The 21,057-nt window shown below is 40.1% G+C and overlaps 1 protein-coding gene across 3 annotated transcripts in view; it reads right to left on the reverse strand.

Moving 5' to 3' along the window:
* Window positions 1-1,010: 1,010 nt before the first annotated feature.
* Window positions 1,011-21,057, reverse strand: part of CDK17 (cyclin dependent kinase 17) — a 75,932-nt gene continuing 55,885 nt past the window's right edge. For all 3 annotated transcript variants that reach the window (XM_035126752.3, XM_060279710.2, XM_088651890.1), the window contains 12 exons: window positions 15,979-16,035; window positions 13,611-13,725; window positions 12,660-12,754; window positions 10,958-11,020; window positions 8,117-8,240; window positions 7,302-7,422; window positions 6,704-6,801; window positions 6,338-6,443; window positions 4,550-4,592; window positions 3,603-3,693; window positions 2,991-3,068; window positions 1,011-2,604 (listed from right to left, as the gene is read on the reverse strand). In XM_035126752.3, coding sequence (XP_034982643.1) covers window positions 2,567-2,604; window positions 2,991-3,068; window positions 3,603-3,693; window positions 4,550-4,592; window positions 6,338-6,443; window positions 6,704-6,801; window positions 7,302-7,422; window positions 8,117-8,240; window positions 10,958-11,020; window positions 12,660-12,754; window positions 13,611-13,725; window positions 15,979-16,035 — 1,029 coding nt within the window. In that variant the 3' untranslated portion in view covers window positions 1,011-2,566. The remainder of the gene's footprint in view (window positions 2,605-2,990; window positions 3,069-3,602; window positions 3,694-4,549; window positions 4,593-6,337; window positions 6,444-6,703; window positions 6,802-7,301; window positions 7,423-8,116; window positions 8,241-10,957; window positions 11,021-12,659; window positions 12,755-13,610; window positions 13,726-15,978; window positions 16,036-21,057) is intronic.

Consider the following 21,057-nt stretch of genomic DNA (forward strand, 5'->3'; position numbering starts at 1 on the left):
ATAAAATGCAAGCAGCTCAATAAGAAACAATAGGAAGGGAAACAGAAGTCTAAAAGTTTGTTTTTCAGCTCATTTCGTATAAAAGTGTATCTCACTATTTCAAGTTTCTCAAGTACACAGAATGCAAATTGGCATCCAATGTATTAAAAAAAATTGACACATACCTGTAGATTGCAAGCAAATAAAATAGGTAGGTTAGACTTATCTCATGGTGTATTTATTTTCAATTTATTTGCCTTTGCTGAAACTGACCCACTTTTTATTTTACTCCTGAGGTAGATTTTACCCTTGGTAACCAGAGACTGAACCATTTTGCATTGTTTGGTATGAAACACAGAATCACAGAATTGTAGAGTAGGAAGGGACATCTAGTCCAACCCCTGCAATGCAGGAATCTTTTGTTCATCAGACACACGACCCTGAGCTATCCCAGCAACTTAATGTTAAATTGGAATCTACTGTTACTTTTATTACTGACATAAAGTAACCAACACATAACCAGATACATTGAATTCACCATGCTTTGTACAAAGCCAGTTCATGCCTTGGATTTAGAAACAGTGAACACAACAGAAGAGTATGGCCTGGATCAGACAACATGTTCCTGGTTTAATAAACAATTGTTTATTAAAAAATTTTCTGCAGCCTGCATTGCCTTGCTTACTGTTGCCCATTCCACCCTCCACTTGCATGTCCAGCTTAACACAATAATTCCTGTTTTTTCAAGCCACAGTTTGCTGAGCCAAGGTGTCTGAGTGCTCTGGTCTGAGTGCTCCCAACAAACCAGGATTGGACACAGTACTTTTCTAATCCAACAAAACATGGCACGAACCAGACCTAGGATTCCTTCAAGGAGGGATCAGAATGCAATAATGCATGTTTGCCAGGCGTCTGTCCAGAACATCAAGTCCTTTCTACATCTCATCTACATGAACAAACTCGTTTACGCACAGACTTCACTGAATCAATTTAGTAGAACGCTTGTCATAAAACATTCAAACACAATTGGGGATTTTCCATATAATATTTATACTTTCAAAAGTACAATATTAATACAGGTCCATCAGTTAGAAATAACAGCATTTTGTTAGCTCTACAGGGCTTCTTTAACGTAAAACCAGCTTACAAATGCTGAAAAGCAGCAGTGGTCCAATAGTCACCATTACACATGAATTTGTCATCTCTTCCAGAAAATTAAAAAAAAATGTTCCCAAATTCAATTTACTAGTATCATGAAATATTAATAAAACATCCCCAAACATGCCACAATCACTATTCACAAATAAAGTTAAAGGAACATACAAAATATTTTTTTCACTTAATACTGTTAAATAACAATAATAAACTACAAGATTTCCTGAACAGAAATGGTAGGACCCCTGAATGTTTTACAGTGAACTTCAGGAAAAAAAATTAAGTTATCTATGACTATTTTCATGATATACCAGCCAAAGATTTACATAACCATTTCAAAATATACTAATAAAGATTTACAGCCTCTTGAAGATGCACTAAACGAATAGGTCCAGAAAGGGGAACACAAATGTTTAAAAATACTGTTACTATCACCAGGAGGTATTTATGATACTCACTGAGATGCATAAGCTTAGTAGTAACATGTTGACTAGCTCCAAAAAAAACAGATAACATCTAAGATTTTTAAAACCCTCTAAGTTCTCATGCTTTAAAAAGTGATGGACTTCTCTAGTATGGACTTGCATTTTTCCAGTGGATTTCCAGAAAATATGTTGACACAAAACAGCCATGAAAGCATGGGGTAGGGGGTTGGGACGCCCGGCTCCCATCATTTTGTTTTTAGTCATTCAATAAACATCAAGAATAATACCAAATTTCAATCTGTATGCCAATCCTCACTAATAGACATGGAACCTGATAGCATGTAACAAAAGGAACTGTTTCCCCCCCACTTCTTCGGATCAACGTCTGTACTAAGTGCTTTGAAAAAAGGTCTTTTGTAATAAGTTTTGTTACTTTACATCTAATATTAAATAAGAAGTTGAAGGGCCATGAATTTAAGAGCATTAAAAGACAAATTTACCTATTTAACAGTCAAGAAAGCTTTGTTTACATTCCAGGAAACATTGCAGTTAAAAAAAGAGAAAAGATAAGATATAAAACTGCAGCAATAATTCATGGAGAAACAGATGCATTCACATATTATATAAAGCCGCTGCAATTTCTGCAGGCGTTCAATTGTTTGTTAACTATACAGACAGTAGTTATTTAGCAGCAATGATTCCGCAATAAATAATGCACTGTGTTTCTCAGTCCTGCACAAAAATTGCAGCTACTGTTACATTAACAGTTGTAACCTACTGGCTCTAATGGCAGAGGAGACCGTAAAATTGACTGTACAAAAATTTGTCACACTGTGACAACAAATATAAAAACATAACCAGCAGGTCAGAAATAAAAAGACTGCACTGTGAGGAGGACAGTGTAGACAAACAAGGTTTCAAGTCCACCAAGGGAAGGAACTGCCTTCAGGCCAGAGTCCTCGATAGGTGCAAGGCAGCCTTGGGCTTGGAAACTGTGTGGCCGACTTCTAGAAGAGCATGCTTTGCCTTCTGTTCTTTCCATGCCCTGAAACATAAAACATGGATTGTATAAAGGAATCTGAGCAAAGTTTATGGCTCCTACCAACCATTGCAGCACATGATGTCAGAATGCTTGCATCGCAACAGAAGTGCAAAGAAGCAATGCAGTTTCTGTATGGCTTTATCCCTATAGCAACCCTATCACTTCTTCGTGAAATGAACCTGCGCAGGCATCTCCAAGCTACATAGTTCCTTGCTTAATTCGTAAGCAAAAACTCCGTACTTTCAAAACGCTAAAAAACACACCACATGATTGAGAAATCTAAATAATTCCAAGTATTCATTTACAAGGTGTCGATTTTACAGTTTCCTAGCCCTCCAGCTACCGCAGACCTGAAAAACAACCAAAACAATTCTTTGACGCTTACGTACCCGTCTCTGGATAAGTGGAGTTTCGAAAGCCAGGATCTTTCTGAAGCTGAATCTCTTTCAGAGTGAATATTGACGCACCTGAAAAAATATAAAGAAGTGTCTTTTCCTCCACTTAAGAGCCTCTCTTCTAGAAACATACACTGTTCTCAGAAGCTGCAATAAACCACAATGACTGCCACATGGAGTGAGAAAGAAGCAAATACGGGGGGGGGGGGTGAAGGAGTTTGGGGGGAGTGCTAGAACTACTAATGGTGCTCCTAACACTGAAGAGATTAGGGAATCAAAAAATGAAAGGGAGAAAGGAATAATAAATATTTTCCCCATTGCTGCCTTCAAATGCAGCAGGACAAGAGCAGGGAGACCTAAGAGCCTAAGCTTTATTGACCCTGATAGATGCAAGGATCGCATATGTGAGAGAAAGTTCTGTCTAAAGTTTGGGTGAAGTGTCTACCAGACTCTAGTAGACACAACTTTTTGGCTCAGTGCTGCCTTAAGAGGCGTAAGTGGTTTAAGGAACAATCATCCAAGGAACATTCAGAAAGAAGGGAAGTAAGCTGTCACCTCACTCAAACAAATGCCCAACTAACATCAACGACAGAGTGGTCTGCTTACTTTCTGGCAGGGCATGTATCCTTGTTCCAAGACTTCTAAAATACGCATGCTTCATAGCTTCTTCTGCTGAAATCCTTTTCTTTGATTCATACTGTTAAAGCAAAAAGATTTTTTTTTCCTCCCAGATCATAGCTGAGTTTTTGTGCACATGCTTTGAGTAGGGATTTAAATGCAAACTCTTTGAGTGGTACTCAGAAACAGATAATAGCTGTGTTCTCTTTAGTCCATTCAATATTTCTGCTGTATTTCTTTTACCAAATGAAGTAATCTTCAAGCTTAGCACCAATACAGCTCTAATACTACAATCCTAAACATGTTTCTGCAGAAGCAAGCCCAATGAAGGTCAATGGGCTTTTCTCCCAGGTAAGTGGTTATAAGACCACAACATAAATGAGATACTCCCAAAGTGTGGATAACCACGGCTACACTACCTCAGTACTATGTCTAGGAAGGGCTTCGGCTGGTACACCAGTGGCAAGTCAAAGATGCTTCACATCAGAGAAGCCACCTAAACTTTCAAAGAGAAAGCCAAATTTGAATGTACCCAAAGCTAAACAAACAAACAGTCATGTAGAGGGAGTGCATCCCTGACTCCCAAGTCAGATGAAACACCTACACACAGTACTTCATGTTCATTGGTCCTTTTCCAGCCTATTATTGACTCCACACATCGGTTCAACACTGAGCAGCTAAAATTTGAAGGGAGGCCACCACCACTGCATAAAAGTGTTTCCAACAAGGGGCAAAGAACCCTTGTTAATTAAATCAAATACCTTTAAATTTCGGTTTGATTGGCCTGTGTTCTTGTCAATGTTTGAACTGATCACACAATCAATTTTGTACTCTTATCACCCATCAAGTAACCCACTGAACTCAATTTTCAGTGTTCATCTGAAAAGCTCAGTACAGATGTCTAAAGAGTAAAAAAAAAATGAAAAGCAGCTTACTTGAAGAAATCTTGCTATCAGTTCAATTCCTTCTGAGTCAAGCCTGGAAACAAACAAAACAAAGTTTAGCATGTAATAGTTAAGCATTCCTAAAACATTGCTTCAAGCAGAATCTAACAACTGAAGTGATGTGTTTACTGTGGAGAGAGAGCTTTGCAAATTTCAAATCACTCAAGAAGTGGAGCTAAATAAAAAACAAACAACTTATACACAAACAAGGACTATGGGACTCTAATTATGCAACTCCACTAACAATGCTCATCTGCCAATATGCCTATCCAGTACAGTCATACCTCGGGTTGCGATCGCTACGGGTTGCGCCTTTTTAGGTTACGGATGCACCGAACCCGGAAGTACCAGAACGGGTTACTTCTGGGTTTCGGAACTCACGCAGAAGCACTAAATCGCGCTTTGCGCACGTGCGGAAGCACCGAATTGCGTCACACGCATGCGCAGATGCAGCGCTGCGGGTTGGGAATGTGCCTCCCGCACAGATCACGTTCGCAACCTGAGGTTCCATCGTACATTGTTTTATCTCTAAAGCTAACGGCAGAATGAATGGGCGCATGCTAAGTGTGGCTGCCATCAAGGTATGTTGGGCAGAATTATTTTTTTAAAATGCATTATTATATAAGGCTACCTTCAGCCTGTGCTTAGACTCTGCCTCCACACACTCATGTAAGGCAAATACGATGAGAAAAACCAGGAAACATAAAACACATTCCATTATGTGCTTCGTCTTAAATTCGATAAAGCTTAAGTTCTAGAAACGAGTTCATTCCCACTTTATCATAAGGGACAAAAAAATATTTGTTATGATTTAGGAACATAAGAACATAGCAAAAGCCTGCTGGATCAGGCCAAGTCCAGCATCCTGCTCTTACAGTGGCCAACAGATGCCTGTGGGGAACCCCCAAGCAGGATCTGAGTACAAGAGCCCTTTCCCCTCCTGTGGTCTCCAGGTATTCAGAAGCACTACTGCCTCTAGCTGAGGAAACAGAGTGCAGCCATCATGGTTGTAATAGCCATTGATAGCCTTCTCTTCCATGAATTTGTCCAATCATCTCTTAAAGCCATCTAAGTTGGTGGCCATCGCTGCCTCCTGTTGAAGCAAGTTCCATAGCTTTAACTAGGTGCTGTGTTTTGTTTTTTTAAAGTACTTTCTTCTATCTGAAACTTCCCACATTTGGCTTCACTGGATCTCCTGGAGTTCTAGCATTATGAAATAGACAGGAAAACTTTTATCCATGCCATGCATCATTTTTATAAACCTTTATAAACCTCGCCTATATATAAACCTTGCCTTTTATCTAAACTAAAAAGTGTTATGAATGCTGCTACCTTCCTTCAAAGTGGAGTCACTCCACCCTCTGAACCTTTTCTGAACCTTTTCCAACTCCAAGCTATCCTTGTTAAGGCGAGGCGACCAAAACTGTACACAATATTCCAAATGTGGTTACATCATGGATTTATATAACAGCATTATGACATCGACAGTTTAATTTTCAATTCCTTTCCTAATGATTCCTAGTATGGAATTTGCCATATTTCACAGCTGCTGCACACTGGGTCAACATCTTCCCTGAGTTACATACTGTGACCCCAAGGTCTCGTTCCTGGTTAGTCACTGCCAGTTCATTAGAAGGCGGATATTTTACAAATTTACTACCTACCTACTACGACTGAATTAGCTTCAGATTCTAAATTGAGATTATCATGCTATGCACCTACACAGATTTGTTAACATGTTCCAGTGTCTCCAAACACAACATAAAATAACTGTAGTACCTTGGAGCATGGTTGATTAAAGGCTGTGGCTTGTATTTGGGAAAGTTGTAGTTCCTAAATTCATCACTGGAAGTAATGCCTGGCCACGTTTCTTGTGATGGAGTTCCTAAGTTGAAAGAGAAAACAAATTACACCCATACATGGACTAACAAAATGCAAGCAATAAAACATAGCATCTATACCCAAAGTCCCCCACCCTGCAATAAAGAAGAGATGGTAAGCAAGCAACTAAATTTTGGCTAAATTTAATAAAATTATAGATTAATTTGAAAAAAATAAAAGCACCTCTCTTTATAGAACACTTTCAGAAATCCTCTTAGAAAGCATGATAAACCCATAACTGTAAGCTAAGCAAAATCTATTTACCTAGAAGTCTGAAAATTAAGTGCAATTCGTCTTCAACAGTTGACCCGGGAAATAGAGGTCTTCCAGATGCCATTTCAAAAAATATGCATCCAACTCCCCTACAGACAGAAAAAAATTAAAATAACAGTTCAAAAATACTGATGTTTCCATTCTGGTTTCCAGTCTAGTTGTACTTAAATACAACTTGGCTTTCTTGACCTACCCATATAGTGCTAGTCATGCCAGTAAGAACAAAACAATGATAATATAAAATAAGGTAATGCATTATCTTTATTCTAGAAGAACCAATTGGTAAAAATTGCATGCATGGAATTTTCTCCACCTGATGGATCGCAATCAGTGTCACTACTGACATTTAGAGTTCCTAAATAGAGAAGCCTTTGCAGAGTTGATTTCTTAAGTAATTTGCTACAACTAAACCCAGGATAAAAATATATTCTTCTATTCTTTGCCTGCCTCCCTCCACCGCTGCTGTAAACTAAAGAAGTGCTTTGAAATGTTTATGGACACTCTGCAATATTACTGAGTTTCGTATTCACATGTAGGAGGTATAATTTCACTGGAAGCAAACATGGGTTAGTAATTGAGAAAGACATACCACATGTCAATTTGCGTTGAATATTCGGATGATCCAAGGAGAACATCAGGCGGCCTATACCATAATGTGACAACTTCATTGGAATAGGTCTTCGTAGGGACAGATTTTGCTCTAGCCAAACCTTCAATGAGAAAGTGTCACGTTAGTTTCTTGTAGCTCTTCTGAAGCCTCCTGGCATTCCATATTATATTGCATTGTGCTTCTACAGACATTCTGTGTGGTTCAGAAGATATTGCTGAACACACTAAGTAGAAGAATCAGAGCAAGGGTGGGGGGGACACGTGGCCCTCCAGGGGCTATTAAAGTCCAAACATCCATCAGCCCCAGCTAGCATGGCCAACGGCCAGAGAGGATGGAATTTGTAGGTCAGCAGCATCTGAATGTGAGGTTAGCCAAATTTACACGACTTGCTGAAATACGCATGCTTGGAAGTGCTTTTCTGCTCAGTATCCAAGGACAGGGAATTAATCATAGCTCTGAGGAGTGGCTTAATGCTTCCAAAGGGTGGTTTTTGAGGCTCCCAATAATTGTGCAGCCCCTGTGCTACTGACCGACAGGATAGAGCTGCTTAACCCAACTGAACTAAAGCTTAGGGGTGCTTGGGGGTTTCCCACTGGCATCTGGTTGGCCGACAGGATGCTGGACTAAATGGGCCAACAGCCTGATCCAGCAAGTTCTTCTTATGTTCTTAAGAGTAAGTACACTGTGGACATTTGAGCACATATGCACAATTAATTGCATGTGATTATATGAGAGATTTTCTAAAGAGTGAACATTTCCCACCCCCTCAGTGAAGCAAACCATTCACTCCATACCAAAGTCTGCTAGTTTTAATTCTCCTCTTTCATTAATTAGTAGATTTTGTGGTTTCAGATCTCGATGTAGCACTTTTCTCCTGTGACAGTATGCCAAACCACGTAGAATCTGGTATAAAAATAACTATAAAAGGAAAGAGAAGGAGAGAGGGAGAGAGAGCTTAATTCAAAATTAAACTTTCAAAACTGATAAGGAACCACTGCATGGTTGATTATCTGATCGTAACTGCCAGTCTCCAAAAGCAACATGTACACTGAAAACAAAGAGAAATTCTTCTATAACTGCAAGCTGTTTTCAGGTACCAGCTACCTTAATTGTTATTAGCAAGCTTATCCTTATCACTCAAGTGAATTCTTTTATAATACTCCTCTCTCATTGCTGCCTCCAATTACCTTCCCTTACACTGCAGTCTTCTATTTCAAATGCAGTGAAAAGGAGATTGCAGGTTAACCCAGCGACATGCTAAAGCAAATGAAAGGCAGCTCTGCATATCAATGTATCTTTAATCACATTTGTCATACTTTCCCCATCAAGAGAACTTCGATTTAGATACCACAACAGCCCCGTGCCAGTTTCCTTATGTTCCTTCCCCTCTCGCCTGAATTTGCCTCTTGAATCAACCCTTTGATATCCTCCATATTTTCCTTTTCGGTGTGTGTTTCTATGTCTGAGCAGGTGTCTGCTGCTGCTGCTGCTGCAGGTTCTTGGCTAAAGACAAAAGTGTCCTCATAGAGCTATTTCTTCATACGAGAAACAAGCACACTCCAGCTTATTATTATTCATCAGCTGACTGAGAAACGCGCACACAATACCTTGGCATATTGCCACACATTTCACTGCTGAATTCTGCCGTGGAACAGTTTGGGAAATGGTTTTTGAACAACAGCAAACCAAAAAAAGGTTGTGGTGCTTTTCTCGTGCTTTGCAAACCCTTTTTCCCTCAAAAAGGGTTTGGACAACTGTTATTCTCTTTGGCTCTCTTTTAAGGGTTTCATTACCGTACCACATTGGGCTACCCCCCCCCTTTTGCATTAATTCCTCAATGCTGGGGATAAGGAGAGCAAGATGTCCAATCAGAAGCCTACATTTGTTTGCCTCCATGAATATTCAGTATCAGTGTTTTCATGTCCCCAATCTACACCCACACTGTGGGTATTTTTTGCATCAAGAGACGAAGGTAAAAATCCTGCTCTGAGAAGATGACTGCTGCAGAACAGCAGCTATTAATCATTCGCAGAGCACTCTGAGTATATTCTATTTGTCACTGAATCTTGCCCTTGTTCCCAGGAGCTCAGGGCAGCATACATGGATTTTTTTTTAATCCTCCCATTCCTGCCCTATGAAAAAGGTAGATTAGGCAGAGGGAACTGCAGAGCAGGGCCTTGAAACTGGCCTTCCTACATATGAACTCAATGTTTTAGTCACAGCACCACCTTCATAATAACCCTGCGGGGTCATTAGTGGGCTCTTAACAATACCTAGAGATGCCAAAGATTGAATCTGGGACCTTCTGCAGACTGAGCAGATGCCTCACCACTATGCTACAATCCTGCCCCAAACGGAAGAGATAGGGAAGGATGCAAGCAGGTGGGCATAGTAGCTCTTTAGCAGACAAAGATTCTGAAGATATACACCTTTAGGCACCAGGCAAAAACATTCCTTTTTAGCCAGGTCTTTGGTTGACTGACAATGCCCTTTTAAATTGGGCTGTTCTTGTTTTTATTTTGATTATGCATTCTGTGTTTTTATATTGTGATTATATTCTGTTAGCCACCCTGAGACCTGCACATATAGAGTGGCATAATAATAATAATAATAATAATAATGGATTCAGATTTTTTAAAAAGTCCTGAATAAGCTGCAAGGGCCAAATATATGGCCTGTAGACTATTTCAACTCATTGTTAACCTGCATGTGTTAAAAAACAATGATTTTATTTCATCTGACATACAGTCATGAGTGTTGGATGGGTAAGTTGGAAGTCCGTTCGACTCCCAAATTGTTCGGAAACCAAAATGCGGCTTCTGATTGGCTGCAGGAAGCTCTTGCTGTCAATTGGAAGCCACGCTGGATGTTTGGCTTCCAAAAATCATTCAAAAACTGGAACACTCACTTCCAGGTTTCGATTGTTTGCGAGCCAATTTGTTTGGGAGCCAAGGCGTTTGAGATCCGAGGTATGACTGCATATGCCATAGCAGGGCTTTAGGTTATCAATCCAAGCCCCTTACAAAATATTAGCAGCAGCCTCAATTTTTAAAAGTTATTTGCTGCTCATTTCACCCTTTGATAAACCAGTCCACAACCCAAGGTTAAAAGGTTCAGTTTTTTCCTCCCAATGGAAATTATTTTGAGATCTAAATCAAATGGGTTAAAAAAATATGGGAGGATTGCTACACCAAATAAAATACAGTAAAAGGATCTATGAAAGGAAGGGTCCAGCAATGTTATAACAATTTGGGCATAAAATCAATTGGAACACTTATAATAGCCAAATTTTATGTCATTCTGGCATGCTATAGGGTCATCCACATTTACTCCATCAGTCATCAAGTAAATAACCTCCTGCTTGAGAAACGTAAAATGTTTGGTCCTCTGAAAGGCAAGCAATTACATGCAAAACTATGTAACTTGAATACTTGCCAGTTAAGAGGTTCTCTTCAATAAAGCAAAGTGCTTCTATGCAAATTTCACAGTGGTTTACTAATTAAACGTGCTTTCTAAATGGGGGATTACGCAAATAGGAATGCTCCCTCACAAATACACTGAAAAATATATAAATATTAAGGAGCACCAATTATGAAAAAGAGCAAAATGGTTGGAAAATAGCAACTATGACTTACCTTTACATTGTGCATACTCATAATGTTACCACAATCATCCATATACTGTTTTAAATCTTTGTCCTGTGAAAACAAAAATAAGGCTTTACGTTATCTACAATAAGGATACAAAGTTATGTTTATTCATTGCTACTTCTTAAAGTGTTTATTTCTTTAGAGCAGAGAGAGGTGCCTATTCTGGCTGGTGGACCAAATGTTTACAGTATTTCCTTACTCCTGGTGGGCCAAATCTGAAAGGTAGGCAGCTTCATCCATCATTATGACCTTGGGTGATGCTGTGCCTCAAAGCTCTGACTGCCATTGCACATTGCCTGAAATCCAGAGAAGTGTGACGCTCCTTGCAAAAGGCCTTTTTGGTTTTCAGAGTTTAGAATCTAAGCCATACAATCTAAAAGGCTCAGGGAAGATAGCTACAACCCTGCCAATCTATATCAGGAATATCGTCAGATTAAAACTGGAACCATTAATTGGTAGATTACTCAACTGAAGCTTAGTAGGACCAGTTTTGAATGGGTAGAATGAAGTATGTATACCCAAAACTAGTTGAAACCAAAACTGAGTTGTTCCAGAAAGACACTGATGAGCTAGCACAAACCAATACTTTGCAGGACTGATCACTGCAGAAAAGCATGGATGAAAGTCAATTGGTCAAACTCAGAAAAGCCTGGACGAGCGTGAAGAACTCCTGGTTACTTGCTACTGAAATATGAACAATTTAAGCACAAAAAATGGATCCTGAAGCAATCTCAAAGCTGTACCACTGAATCCTATTAATGATAGTCCCTTGTCTATCCCTTTCTGCCCCAGGTTGCAGACCCTATGAATCACCCTGTCTTGTCAGGTTTATCTTTGTAATTACAGACACTGAAGCAGCACAGAGACTAAGTTTTAGGAGGTCTCCACCTTGTCCTCATAGCAAATATATGATGAATTGCCCAACTTCTCTAATATAGAAAAACTGCATTTTCTAGCATGCCAATTAGGCACCCAAACACGAGAGTGGATTGTCTGTACTGTATATTCTTTTTTTAACAGTGGCAGCACAATGTAATAAAGGTAAGTCATACTATAAATAGCTTAAGGTAGTGCTGAAACGGCACTGCTCCTTGCCCCCCCCTTGGTGTGAAAAAAACAACAACACAACAGCTGGAATCCCGAAAACAAAGAGCACAAAACAACTGGATTTCAAAAAGGACACATTTGGGCTATTTTAGGACGTTAAACAGATCTGTTTCTGTAACAGAATATGAGGAAGATGTACATTTGCAGTACATACAAAACTTTAGAAGGTAAATGCATTAAGTATAACACACTCAAATAATATAAAAAAATTGTCCAGTAGCACCTTATAGACCAACTAAGTATTTGAAGAAGTATGCATGCACACAAAAGCTTATACCAAGAACAAACTTAGTTGGTCTCTAAGGTGCTACTGGACAATTTTTTTATTTTTATATATATTTTGACTGCGTCAGACCAACATGGCTACCTACCTGAATCTACACTCAAATTAAAGAGTTTTGTAGCAAAAAAACCAACCCAACAACCTTCCTACAAGTCATACAAGAAATTGTGGTAACGGAATGAATGAATTAACGCCGCTGCCTCCCACAATTCACATATACTGAAACAGTATTATTATACTTCCCTAGGGTTAAACAAATTCAAACAAGAAATATGACTGGGAAAGAAAACAACTTACCAGGTACTCAAAGACCAGAGTTAACGATTTGTCTGTATGAACAATATCATGTAGCGTAACGATATTTGCATGTTTTAGATCTTTTAACAATGACACTGCAAAAGGAGAACAGAATTAATAGCCAGGAGTGGTAAATAAATTGAAAAATTGAAGTGTACAGATATTAGCGTGTCAAATGGATAGTGCACTAAAAAATAACTCTGTCTGGAAAGATATATAATTTTTTACACACCATTATTTTAGTTCATGTGCTACGGATCCGGGCAGAAATACAATTAGGTTCTCCAGGTGAAATCAAAGGATCCAAAGGCCCAGAGTTTTCTCTGAGTGAGTGGGTTAGGCACACTTTTATCTGCAGGGGCTTGAAAAGCAGCGGCTTAGCCCCAGGGAACTACCTTGTGATGATCAAAAAGGGGGCATATGGAAGTCATGGGGGAGAGGAGAGGAGAGATAAAATATAGAATGAGAAATGCCACATATTTCAAGTGGTGGGGGGGCATGGTTTAGATTTGCTGTCACACCAAGATAACAGACTGTTTTACTATGACAGGGTTATGCTCAAGAGAAGCTGTTTCTCATGTCTGACACTTGGGCAAGCAAGCAAAAAGACGGCATGCTTCATAATTTATAACTACTGGGAATGTCACAAGATGCATTTCTGGCAAAGAAATATACGGGCAGGGCGCAGAATTCTGTGTCACATGAATTCAATTTGATCTACTGGCTTGTGGTAAGTCTCCAGGGTTCCAGGCAGGGTTCTTTCCCACCCCTACCTGGGGACGGCAGGTTTCGAACCTGGGATCTTCTGCATGCAAAGACGGTGTTCTGCCATTCCGCTATGGCCTTCTCCTCGGGTTCAGGATTTGATGCATTTCTTCACAAGTCATACTACTGGAGTTCCAGTTGGTGGAACCATATAAAATGCAAGAAAATAAAATAAGATCTGCTTACCTTCTCTAATGGCTGTGCACGGTGCCCCCTCTTCGTGTTCTAATCTGATTTCTTTCAAAGCTACCAAGTTTTCAGTCAGCTTACTTCTTCCCTTATATACAGTTGCATAGGTGCCCTGTATAGCAAGGAAAATGACAAAATATATACACTCACAAAAATTGTTTGAGAGTTCTTCTCCAGCTATAGAAAAAAATGCAAGCCAAACTTTGAATTTTTACTTTAAAAATCATAGAATCATAGACTTGTAGAGCTGGAAGGGACAATGGGGGGTCATCTAGTCCAACCCCTGCAATGCAGGAATCTCAACTAAATAATAAATGGCAGGCAGCCATTCTGCTTAAAAACCTCCAGGGAAAGAGAGACCACCACCTCTTATGGAAGTCTGTTCCACTGTAGAAAAGCTCTTTCTGTCAAAAAGGCCTTCCTGATGTTTAGTCAGAATCTCCTTTCTTGTTAACTTAAAACTACTGGTTTGGGTCCCAGGCTTTGGAGCAGGAGAAAACAAGCTTGCACTATCCTCCATGTGATAGCCCTTGACAATATGAAGATGGCTATCATATCTCCTCCCAGTCTCCTCTTTATCAAGCTAAACATACCCAGCTCCCTCAACCATTCCTCATAAGGCTTGGTCTCCAGACCCTTGATCATATCTTGATTCCTCTCCTCTGCACACATTCCAGCTTGTAAATATCCTTCTTAAATTGCGGTGCCCATAACTGGACATTTCTCCATCTTGTCCATGCAGAGGACCTACCACTTGCTTGTTCCTCCTCTTGCTTTGAAGATAGTCAAAGAAACCTTTTTAAAAATCATTTTAATCTCCCTTGCAAGCCTGAGCTCATTCTGAGCTTTGGCCCACCTGACCTTCTCTCTGCAACATTTGACTACTCGTGTATGCTGTTCCTTCGTGATTTCTCCTTTCTTCCATTTATTATACATTCCCTTCTTATATCTCAGCTCATCTGTAAGCTGCTTATGCAGTTTCAAAAGGGGTTAAGTTGGCACTGTGGTCAACATCTGTGTCAAACAAGCACTTAAGCATGGTTAGGGCAAGTAGAGATAGTTTTCACTCTGAATAACAGAGGTGGAAAAGAGCCAATCAAGGGCTAACCATGGGATTGTTTAACCATGGTCAAGCAACTGTGAGTGTAACAAGTGTACCAGATCTCCTTTACATGCTTTTGGGGGGGGGGATTGAACACATAGGGTTGTAGCTAATGCTAGTGCAACTCAAGAGTAGACTGATGAAAATTAATGGATATGAGTAACTGGCACATTAATTTCAATGAGCTTACTCTGAGCAGGAATTAGTTTGATATAACCCAAAAATTTTGTTTTAACCAATTCTTGAAAAAAATGCAAAGGATGACAAAATCAAATAGTCCTCATCTATGAATCACTAGGGCCTAAAACAACAGCATTAAGGTGTAATGGTGCAAATAAAGGTAAAGGTAAAGGAACCCCTGACCATTAGGTCCAGTCGTGACCGACTGGGGTTGCGGCGCTCATCTCGCGTTATTGGCCGAGGGAGCCGGCGTACAGCTTCCAGGTCATGTGGCCAGCATGACAAAGCCGCTTATGGCGAACCAGAGCAGCACACGGAAATGCTGTTTACCTTCCCGCTTGGAGTGGTACCTATTATCTACTTGCACTTTGACGTGCTTTCGAACTGCTAGGTTGGCAGGAGCTGGGACCAAGCAACGGGAGCTCACCCCATCGCAGGGATTCGAACCGCTGACCTGATCAGCAAGCCCTAGGCTCTGCGGTTTAACCCACAGTGCCACCTGCGTCCCAATGGTATAAATACAAGAGTGCAAATATCATTAGTGTAAGAAGTCTATATTTTGTAATATAATGTTCCCTTAGGGCAACTCATGCGATGTATAACCAGGCAAAATCAGACCACATAACATCTCTATATGTTGAAGATGCCCTCACAAATCAGATGACTCAATTGAAACTGTCATGTCTGTCTCAAGCTTTCATGTGTTGTCAAGTAGTCATCTCTACATAACCACTGCTGAACATGACAGCTGTTAGGCATAGTTATTACAAAGGAAAATCATCATGCATTTAACAAACAAGGCACAGTTACTAGTATTCCAGCCTGCCGTATTGCTTATCCTGAACAGTCAAGGATTTTAAAACATAAATGAAAGGCAGTGGATATAATGTTGGTTGTAGACCTACATAGACTCTGTTGATTTCAGCAAGTCACTATCTATCACTGTCACTCTTGTGAGGGAAAAAACACAAGATTATAAAACACCTTGCACATTGAAAAAACGTTGATGTACTAATTCATTGATAACAAGACCCATTAATTCATTGATAACAAGGGCGTTGTAGGGTGGAATAGGATACATACCTCACCAAGCTTTTCCAATTTTATGTAAGTTTCCATTTTTCCAAATCCGATTTCAGACTGCAATAAAAGGGGGGGGGGAGGCAAAAGGCAAATTCATTTAGAACTACTGTAATAAGTGAGATACTCATGAAGAACTGTTCACCTATTGGAAAACAAAACTGAGGAAGTAATATTTCAAAGCAGGGTTGGGATAGTCTATACCAGGATAAAAACTAGGGCCTGGATCTGCACTTTCATTGGTGGACTTCCTGCCTGCACCTTCCCGTGACCAGAGGGAAGAGTCAGTGGAAGAAGATTGGAAGAAATTTAAAATTTATTTGAAAAATAATTGCAATATTGAGAATGTTTAAGATTTGGAAGCATATAGAGGTTGTAGAAAAGGATTTGTGGATTTTTTTTCTTTTTCTCTTTTTTAATATAGTAAGTTTTAGATATAAGTGTTAATTAAGTTTTGAATGGATTATGAAATGTGAACTAAAGGTAAAAATAGGTTAAGTAAGTTATACAATGAAACGCAGTTAGGAGGGACATGAGGAAGTCAACAATGTCAGGGATTTAGATATATAAACAGGACTTTTGTTTCTTTGTAATGTTGCTTTTCATTTTTGTATGTTATTCTTTTTGTATGTTTGTATTTTGTACATTTGTTGTATTCCACATGGGGTGTTCCCCATGTGGTTTGTTATTACCGTATGTGTTTTTGTTTTTCTGTTATAAAACCCAATAAATATATATTTTTTAAAAAACAAAACAAAATATTAACACTACCACAGGTGCTCTGGGAAGCAATGTGAAAGGAGAGTACTCGCAGCCCAGTAACAGAGCTTGTGCCAGGTCCTTTGGAACTGGATTTGCTAATTTACTGCAGAAGTCATCACGGGCCCTGATCCATCTCCCATCAAAGCAAGATATGAATGCATGACTAGTTATGCAAGAACATGGATGGGGAAATGTATATCAGAAGATGTATCCCATTCAAATTAATATATAGACGCTACCCACACTTTGACCTAATGAAATAATTTTTTTAAGAAAACCCAGCAAGATATATGTGCAATGCATGCAAGTCTGCTTATCCTATCGGACCTACTTAGCTGGACTGGGATGAGAGGCTGTGGTTTTTCTTGATTATGCCAGCAGCAGGTTGCAAAATCTTTCCTCATGTGGCCTGCCTTCCCACACACTTTTCTTTTCCCATATAAGACTCCGAGGGCTACTTCTTACACACGCTTGGTTCTTGAGAATGGATACCAAGGTACAAAATGCATACAACAAACAGACAAATATTCATTTATTTCCCAAACGTTTGACCATCGTTCATCACACATAGCAATCACAGGAGGGTTTCCGACATCCATCTAAAAACATGCATATATGGTTGGTAATAAAAACTTTTTTTTGTCAAATAGTGAAAATGTTAGAAAAGGTAAAGGGACTCCTGACAGTTAGGTCCAGTCGTGGACGACTCTGGGGTTGCGGCGTTCATCTCACTTTACTGGCCGAGGGAGCCGGCATCAGCTTCTGGGTCATGTGGCCAGCATGACTAAGCCGCTTCTGGCAAACCAGAGCAGCGCACGGAAACGCTGTTTACCTTCCCGTTGGAGCGGTCCCTATTTATCTACTTGCACTTTGATGTGCTTTTGAACTGCTAGGTTGGCAGGAGCAGGGACCGAGCAATGGGAGCTCACCCCGTCGTGGGGATTCGAACCACCGACCTTCTGATCGGCAAGTCCTAGGCTCTGTGGTTTAGACCACAGCACCACCCGTGCCCCCCAAAATGTTAGAAGTACAGATTAAAAACCTAAGACCTTGAACTACCACATTAAAATTCCTCTGAAGGCTTGGAAAGTTAAGTAAGTTTTAACTTGGTGATGGAATTCCAGAAGTGCAGTTGCCATCCACACCCCCAGGGGGAGAGAATTATATTGGCATGGTGCCACAACAGAGAAGCCCCTGCCTAGTATTGCTGACTAGCTTTGCTTCACCCACTGGTAGGCCAGGACATGAAGTACATATGCACGCAGAGGCATACACACACACATACACACTTTTGTAAACAGTCACTTTCCCGCTTAAAATACATGCAAGCAGTAGGCCAAGCCTTTTCCACTCACTTGATTTTAGAAAGACAATAATCTTGATGTAGGTTGCATGTCCTTCATGATATATGTGAGAGCTATGAGTGTTTTGTACTTCACCCAAGAACAACACGCTGCTAAAAAGCACCTCTTTCCCTAGTAAATCAAGAAGTTAGTTTCTTCCACCACCCCTCCATTTTACCACTGAACACCAGGGAAAGCCTGGCAAAACTGGTAATTTTCAGTGCCATTTCTGAAACTAACTTTCGCTGGGTAATTGCTATTCCTCCCTCAACCCAGTAGTGGGACTAGAGTCCTGCATTCACACCTCCTCTTAACTGCAATTTCTGTACTTGCAAAAAGTGCATTATTAAGAGACTTCAACACATTATCTTCAGCAATCCTGAATATCGCTTCTCCTGTGCACCGAAGCTATACATAACAGAGAATGTTGGGTTGCCTCAAAACTTTATTGCTGTCTCTGTTGGGGAATCTATTTATACATAAGTATAGACAAAGTAGAAATGGGAAGGAACTATAGTATGTACAAAGTACAGTCCTTAAGAAAAACAAAAAAAGCTACCAGCATTTAGGGAAGGTTTTACAGAATTTTGTTTTTAAAAAGTGGTACTAAATGTTTCTCACTATTTATGCTCCTATCACAAACCAGGTCATGATTCTAATCAACTTCCTAGGGAGCGAGCCCCAGTGACAGGCTTAAGATCATGTTGCATGTGGGTTTCTACAGTGCTCCATTTACTGCAGCAGAGAAAGAGTAGGATGGGAAAAAACAGGTGACCTTTCTGATAAAAAAACAAGAGTTTAAATTACTTAGTATATGGAACTAAAAACCATTATCAGAGACTTATTTGGGTGGTGGGGGAAGTCTGCGGAAATAAAACAATCACAAGGTCCTGTTTAAAAATCAGGCAAAAAGGGGGCCAGATAAACATGGCAACTGAATGCCCCCCACCAACCACACTTCAACCCCACTTCAGTTGGCAAGGATGGTTGGGATGGGAAGCTAAACATAGAAAGACAAATAGCAACATCAGTTCCTCGCACCCTCTTAGGCACTGCAAAACAATCCTGAACTAATTATCTAGAGCAGAATCTTGCAGTGGGATATGAACAATGCGAATGGTGGCAGCAGTGTGGCTGACACTCAGGGAGGGACTGGGCTGCAAAATCCCAGACACGCATGTCAGTGAAATGAAGTTGCAGTTCTAGTTACAGGTAGGTAGCTGTGTTGGTCTGCCGTAGTCGAAACAAAATAAAAAAAATCCTTCCAGTAGCACCTTAGAGACCAACTAAGTTTGTCATTGGTATGATCTTTCCTGCCTCTTAGCCCTGACATGAGGCCCTGAGGAGAAAGACACCAACCTTGGCCTATGGGTTGAAGCTCTCACTTTGTGTGGATGGGAAATGTTCGTGCATGCATACTGCTTGTGTATTTGCTTTTTACCCTTCATGTTCCCCTAAATAGGGACTACATTTGCAGCATCTGTTACCAGACTTTATTGGCAGGAGGAAGAATAAGCAGGAGAAAAAGCAAGTGTCACTGGGGGCGGGGTGAGGGGTAGCAGAACCAGCGAGGGAATGCGTTGCTGCTACCCTTTGCAAGGAAATGCTGTGTCCCCACATCAAATGCCATCAGACTACTAATCAGCTGAGGTAAGGGCTGTCTAGCATAAAGCAAAAGTCAGCAATTATCTGCAAATGGCTGATGAAACCATGCTGACAGACATTCAAAGCTATTTTCCCTACATGACTGGTTACTAATTGTGGGGATTTAAAATTCTACTAAAGTTCGCAGATATCTTTTGCTATTTATTTAAATGGAGCCAGCTTTCATTTTTCTTCTAATGACAAAACCTATTTTATAATCAACAGGGCTTATCTACTATAAGTCTGTTAACAGAACTAATCGTACTCATTTAACTCTCCTACTTAGTTGGGCCCCCAAAATGGTATTAGATATGTATAACATTTCCTCCTAACCAGCGTTGCTTCATAATGAGCATTCACCTACAGTAAAGGGCTGTTTCAACTTCATTTTTTAAAAATAATGTGAGGGTTTCACTATAAGCGTTAACAATGCAAACGTAAACAGAAAAAAAGAAACTCCACACAGGTAGACCCCAATGAAAGTAAATAAAAGAAAAACTCTACACACAGCCCATTAAATGACCCCAACACGGTCAAAACATCCAATTTAAACAACATAGGCAACTGCTGCATGAACGTTAAGTAGCTATTAGCTAAGATAAAAAAAGAATTGAACTATTCATTTCTGTCCTCACCCCACCCCCACGCCCTACCACCTCAAGGATGTTCTGAGATGAAAGAAAACTCAAATTAACATTGAGGCTTTGAAGACTTGGAATTAAGATTGGGAACTACTACAGTCATGAGATACCATCCTTGTAAGGTGCACCCTTGCAGTACAACCAATAGCTCTCAGTCCCTTTTTTACATTAAATATTGGAGATACAACTCACTGACTTGTATCTCACATCAGGCTAGCAGAAAAAGCATAGGCAGTGACCCTTTTCTGCAAGTATTCATGGAAAAGTAACTGTAAGGAAGATATTAGTGCAATGAACTGTCTTTTCTAGCAGGCCTTGGCATCCTATTAAGCAACTAGCAAACCTTCTATGGGCAAAAGGCACTGTGTACTTCGCAACATTCCTTTCTTCGTTCTAGGCAACATTTCTCCCTTATTGACAGCACCAGCATTGGCACCCATATAACTACTGTAACTGAAGCACCACCGTTTCCCCAATACTGGCATGTGCTTGCATAACATCTTACACTAATGGAAATTGAGGACTGGATTTAACTCTTGTTCAAGGCCCCAAAAAAGGGAGTGAAATTGTGTAATTGGATATATAGCTCACGGGACATATTTGCAGGTCACGCTCAGGGCCGTCTTGAGTATATCCGGTGCTGTGGTGCGAAGATCCCTCCAGCGCCCCGCCCCCCCCCGGTTTCTCAGAGT

Source organism: Zootoca vivipara, chromosome 9, assembly GCF_965207765.1.
Source record: "Zootoca vivipara chromosome 9, rZooViv2.hap1.1, whole genome shotgun sequence".
In the NCBI taxonomy this organism is placed as follows: domain Eukaryota; kingdom Metazoa; phylum Chordata; class Lepidosauria; order Squamata; family Lacertidae; genus Zootoca; species Zootoca vivipara.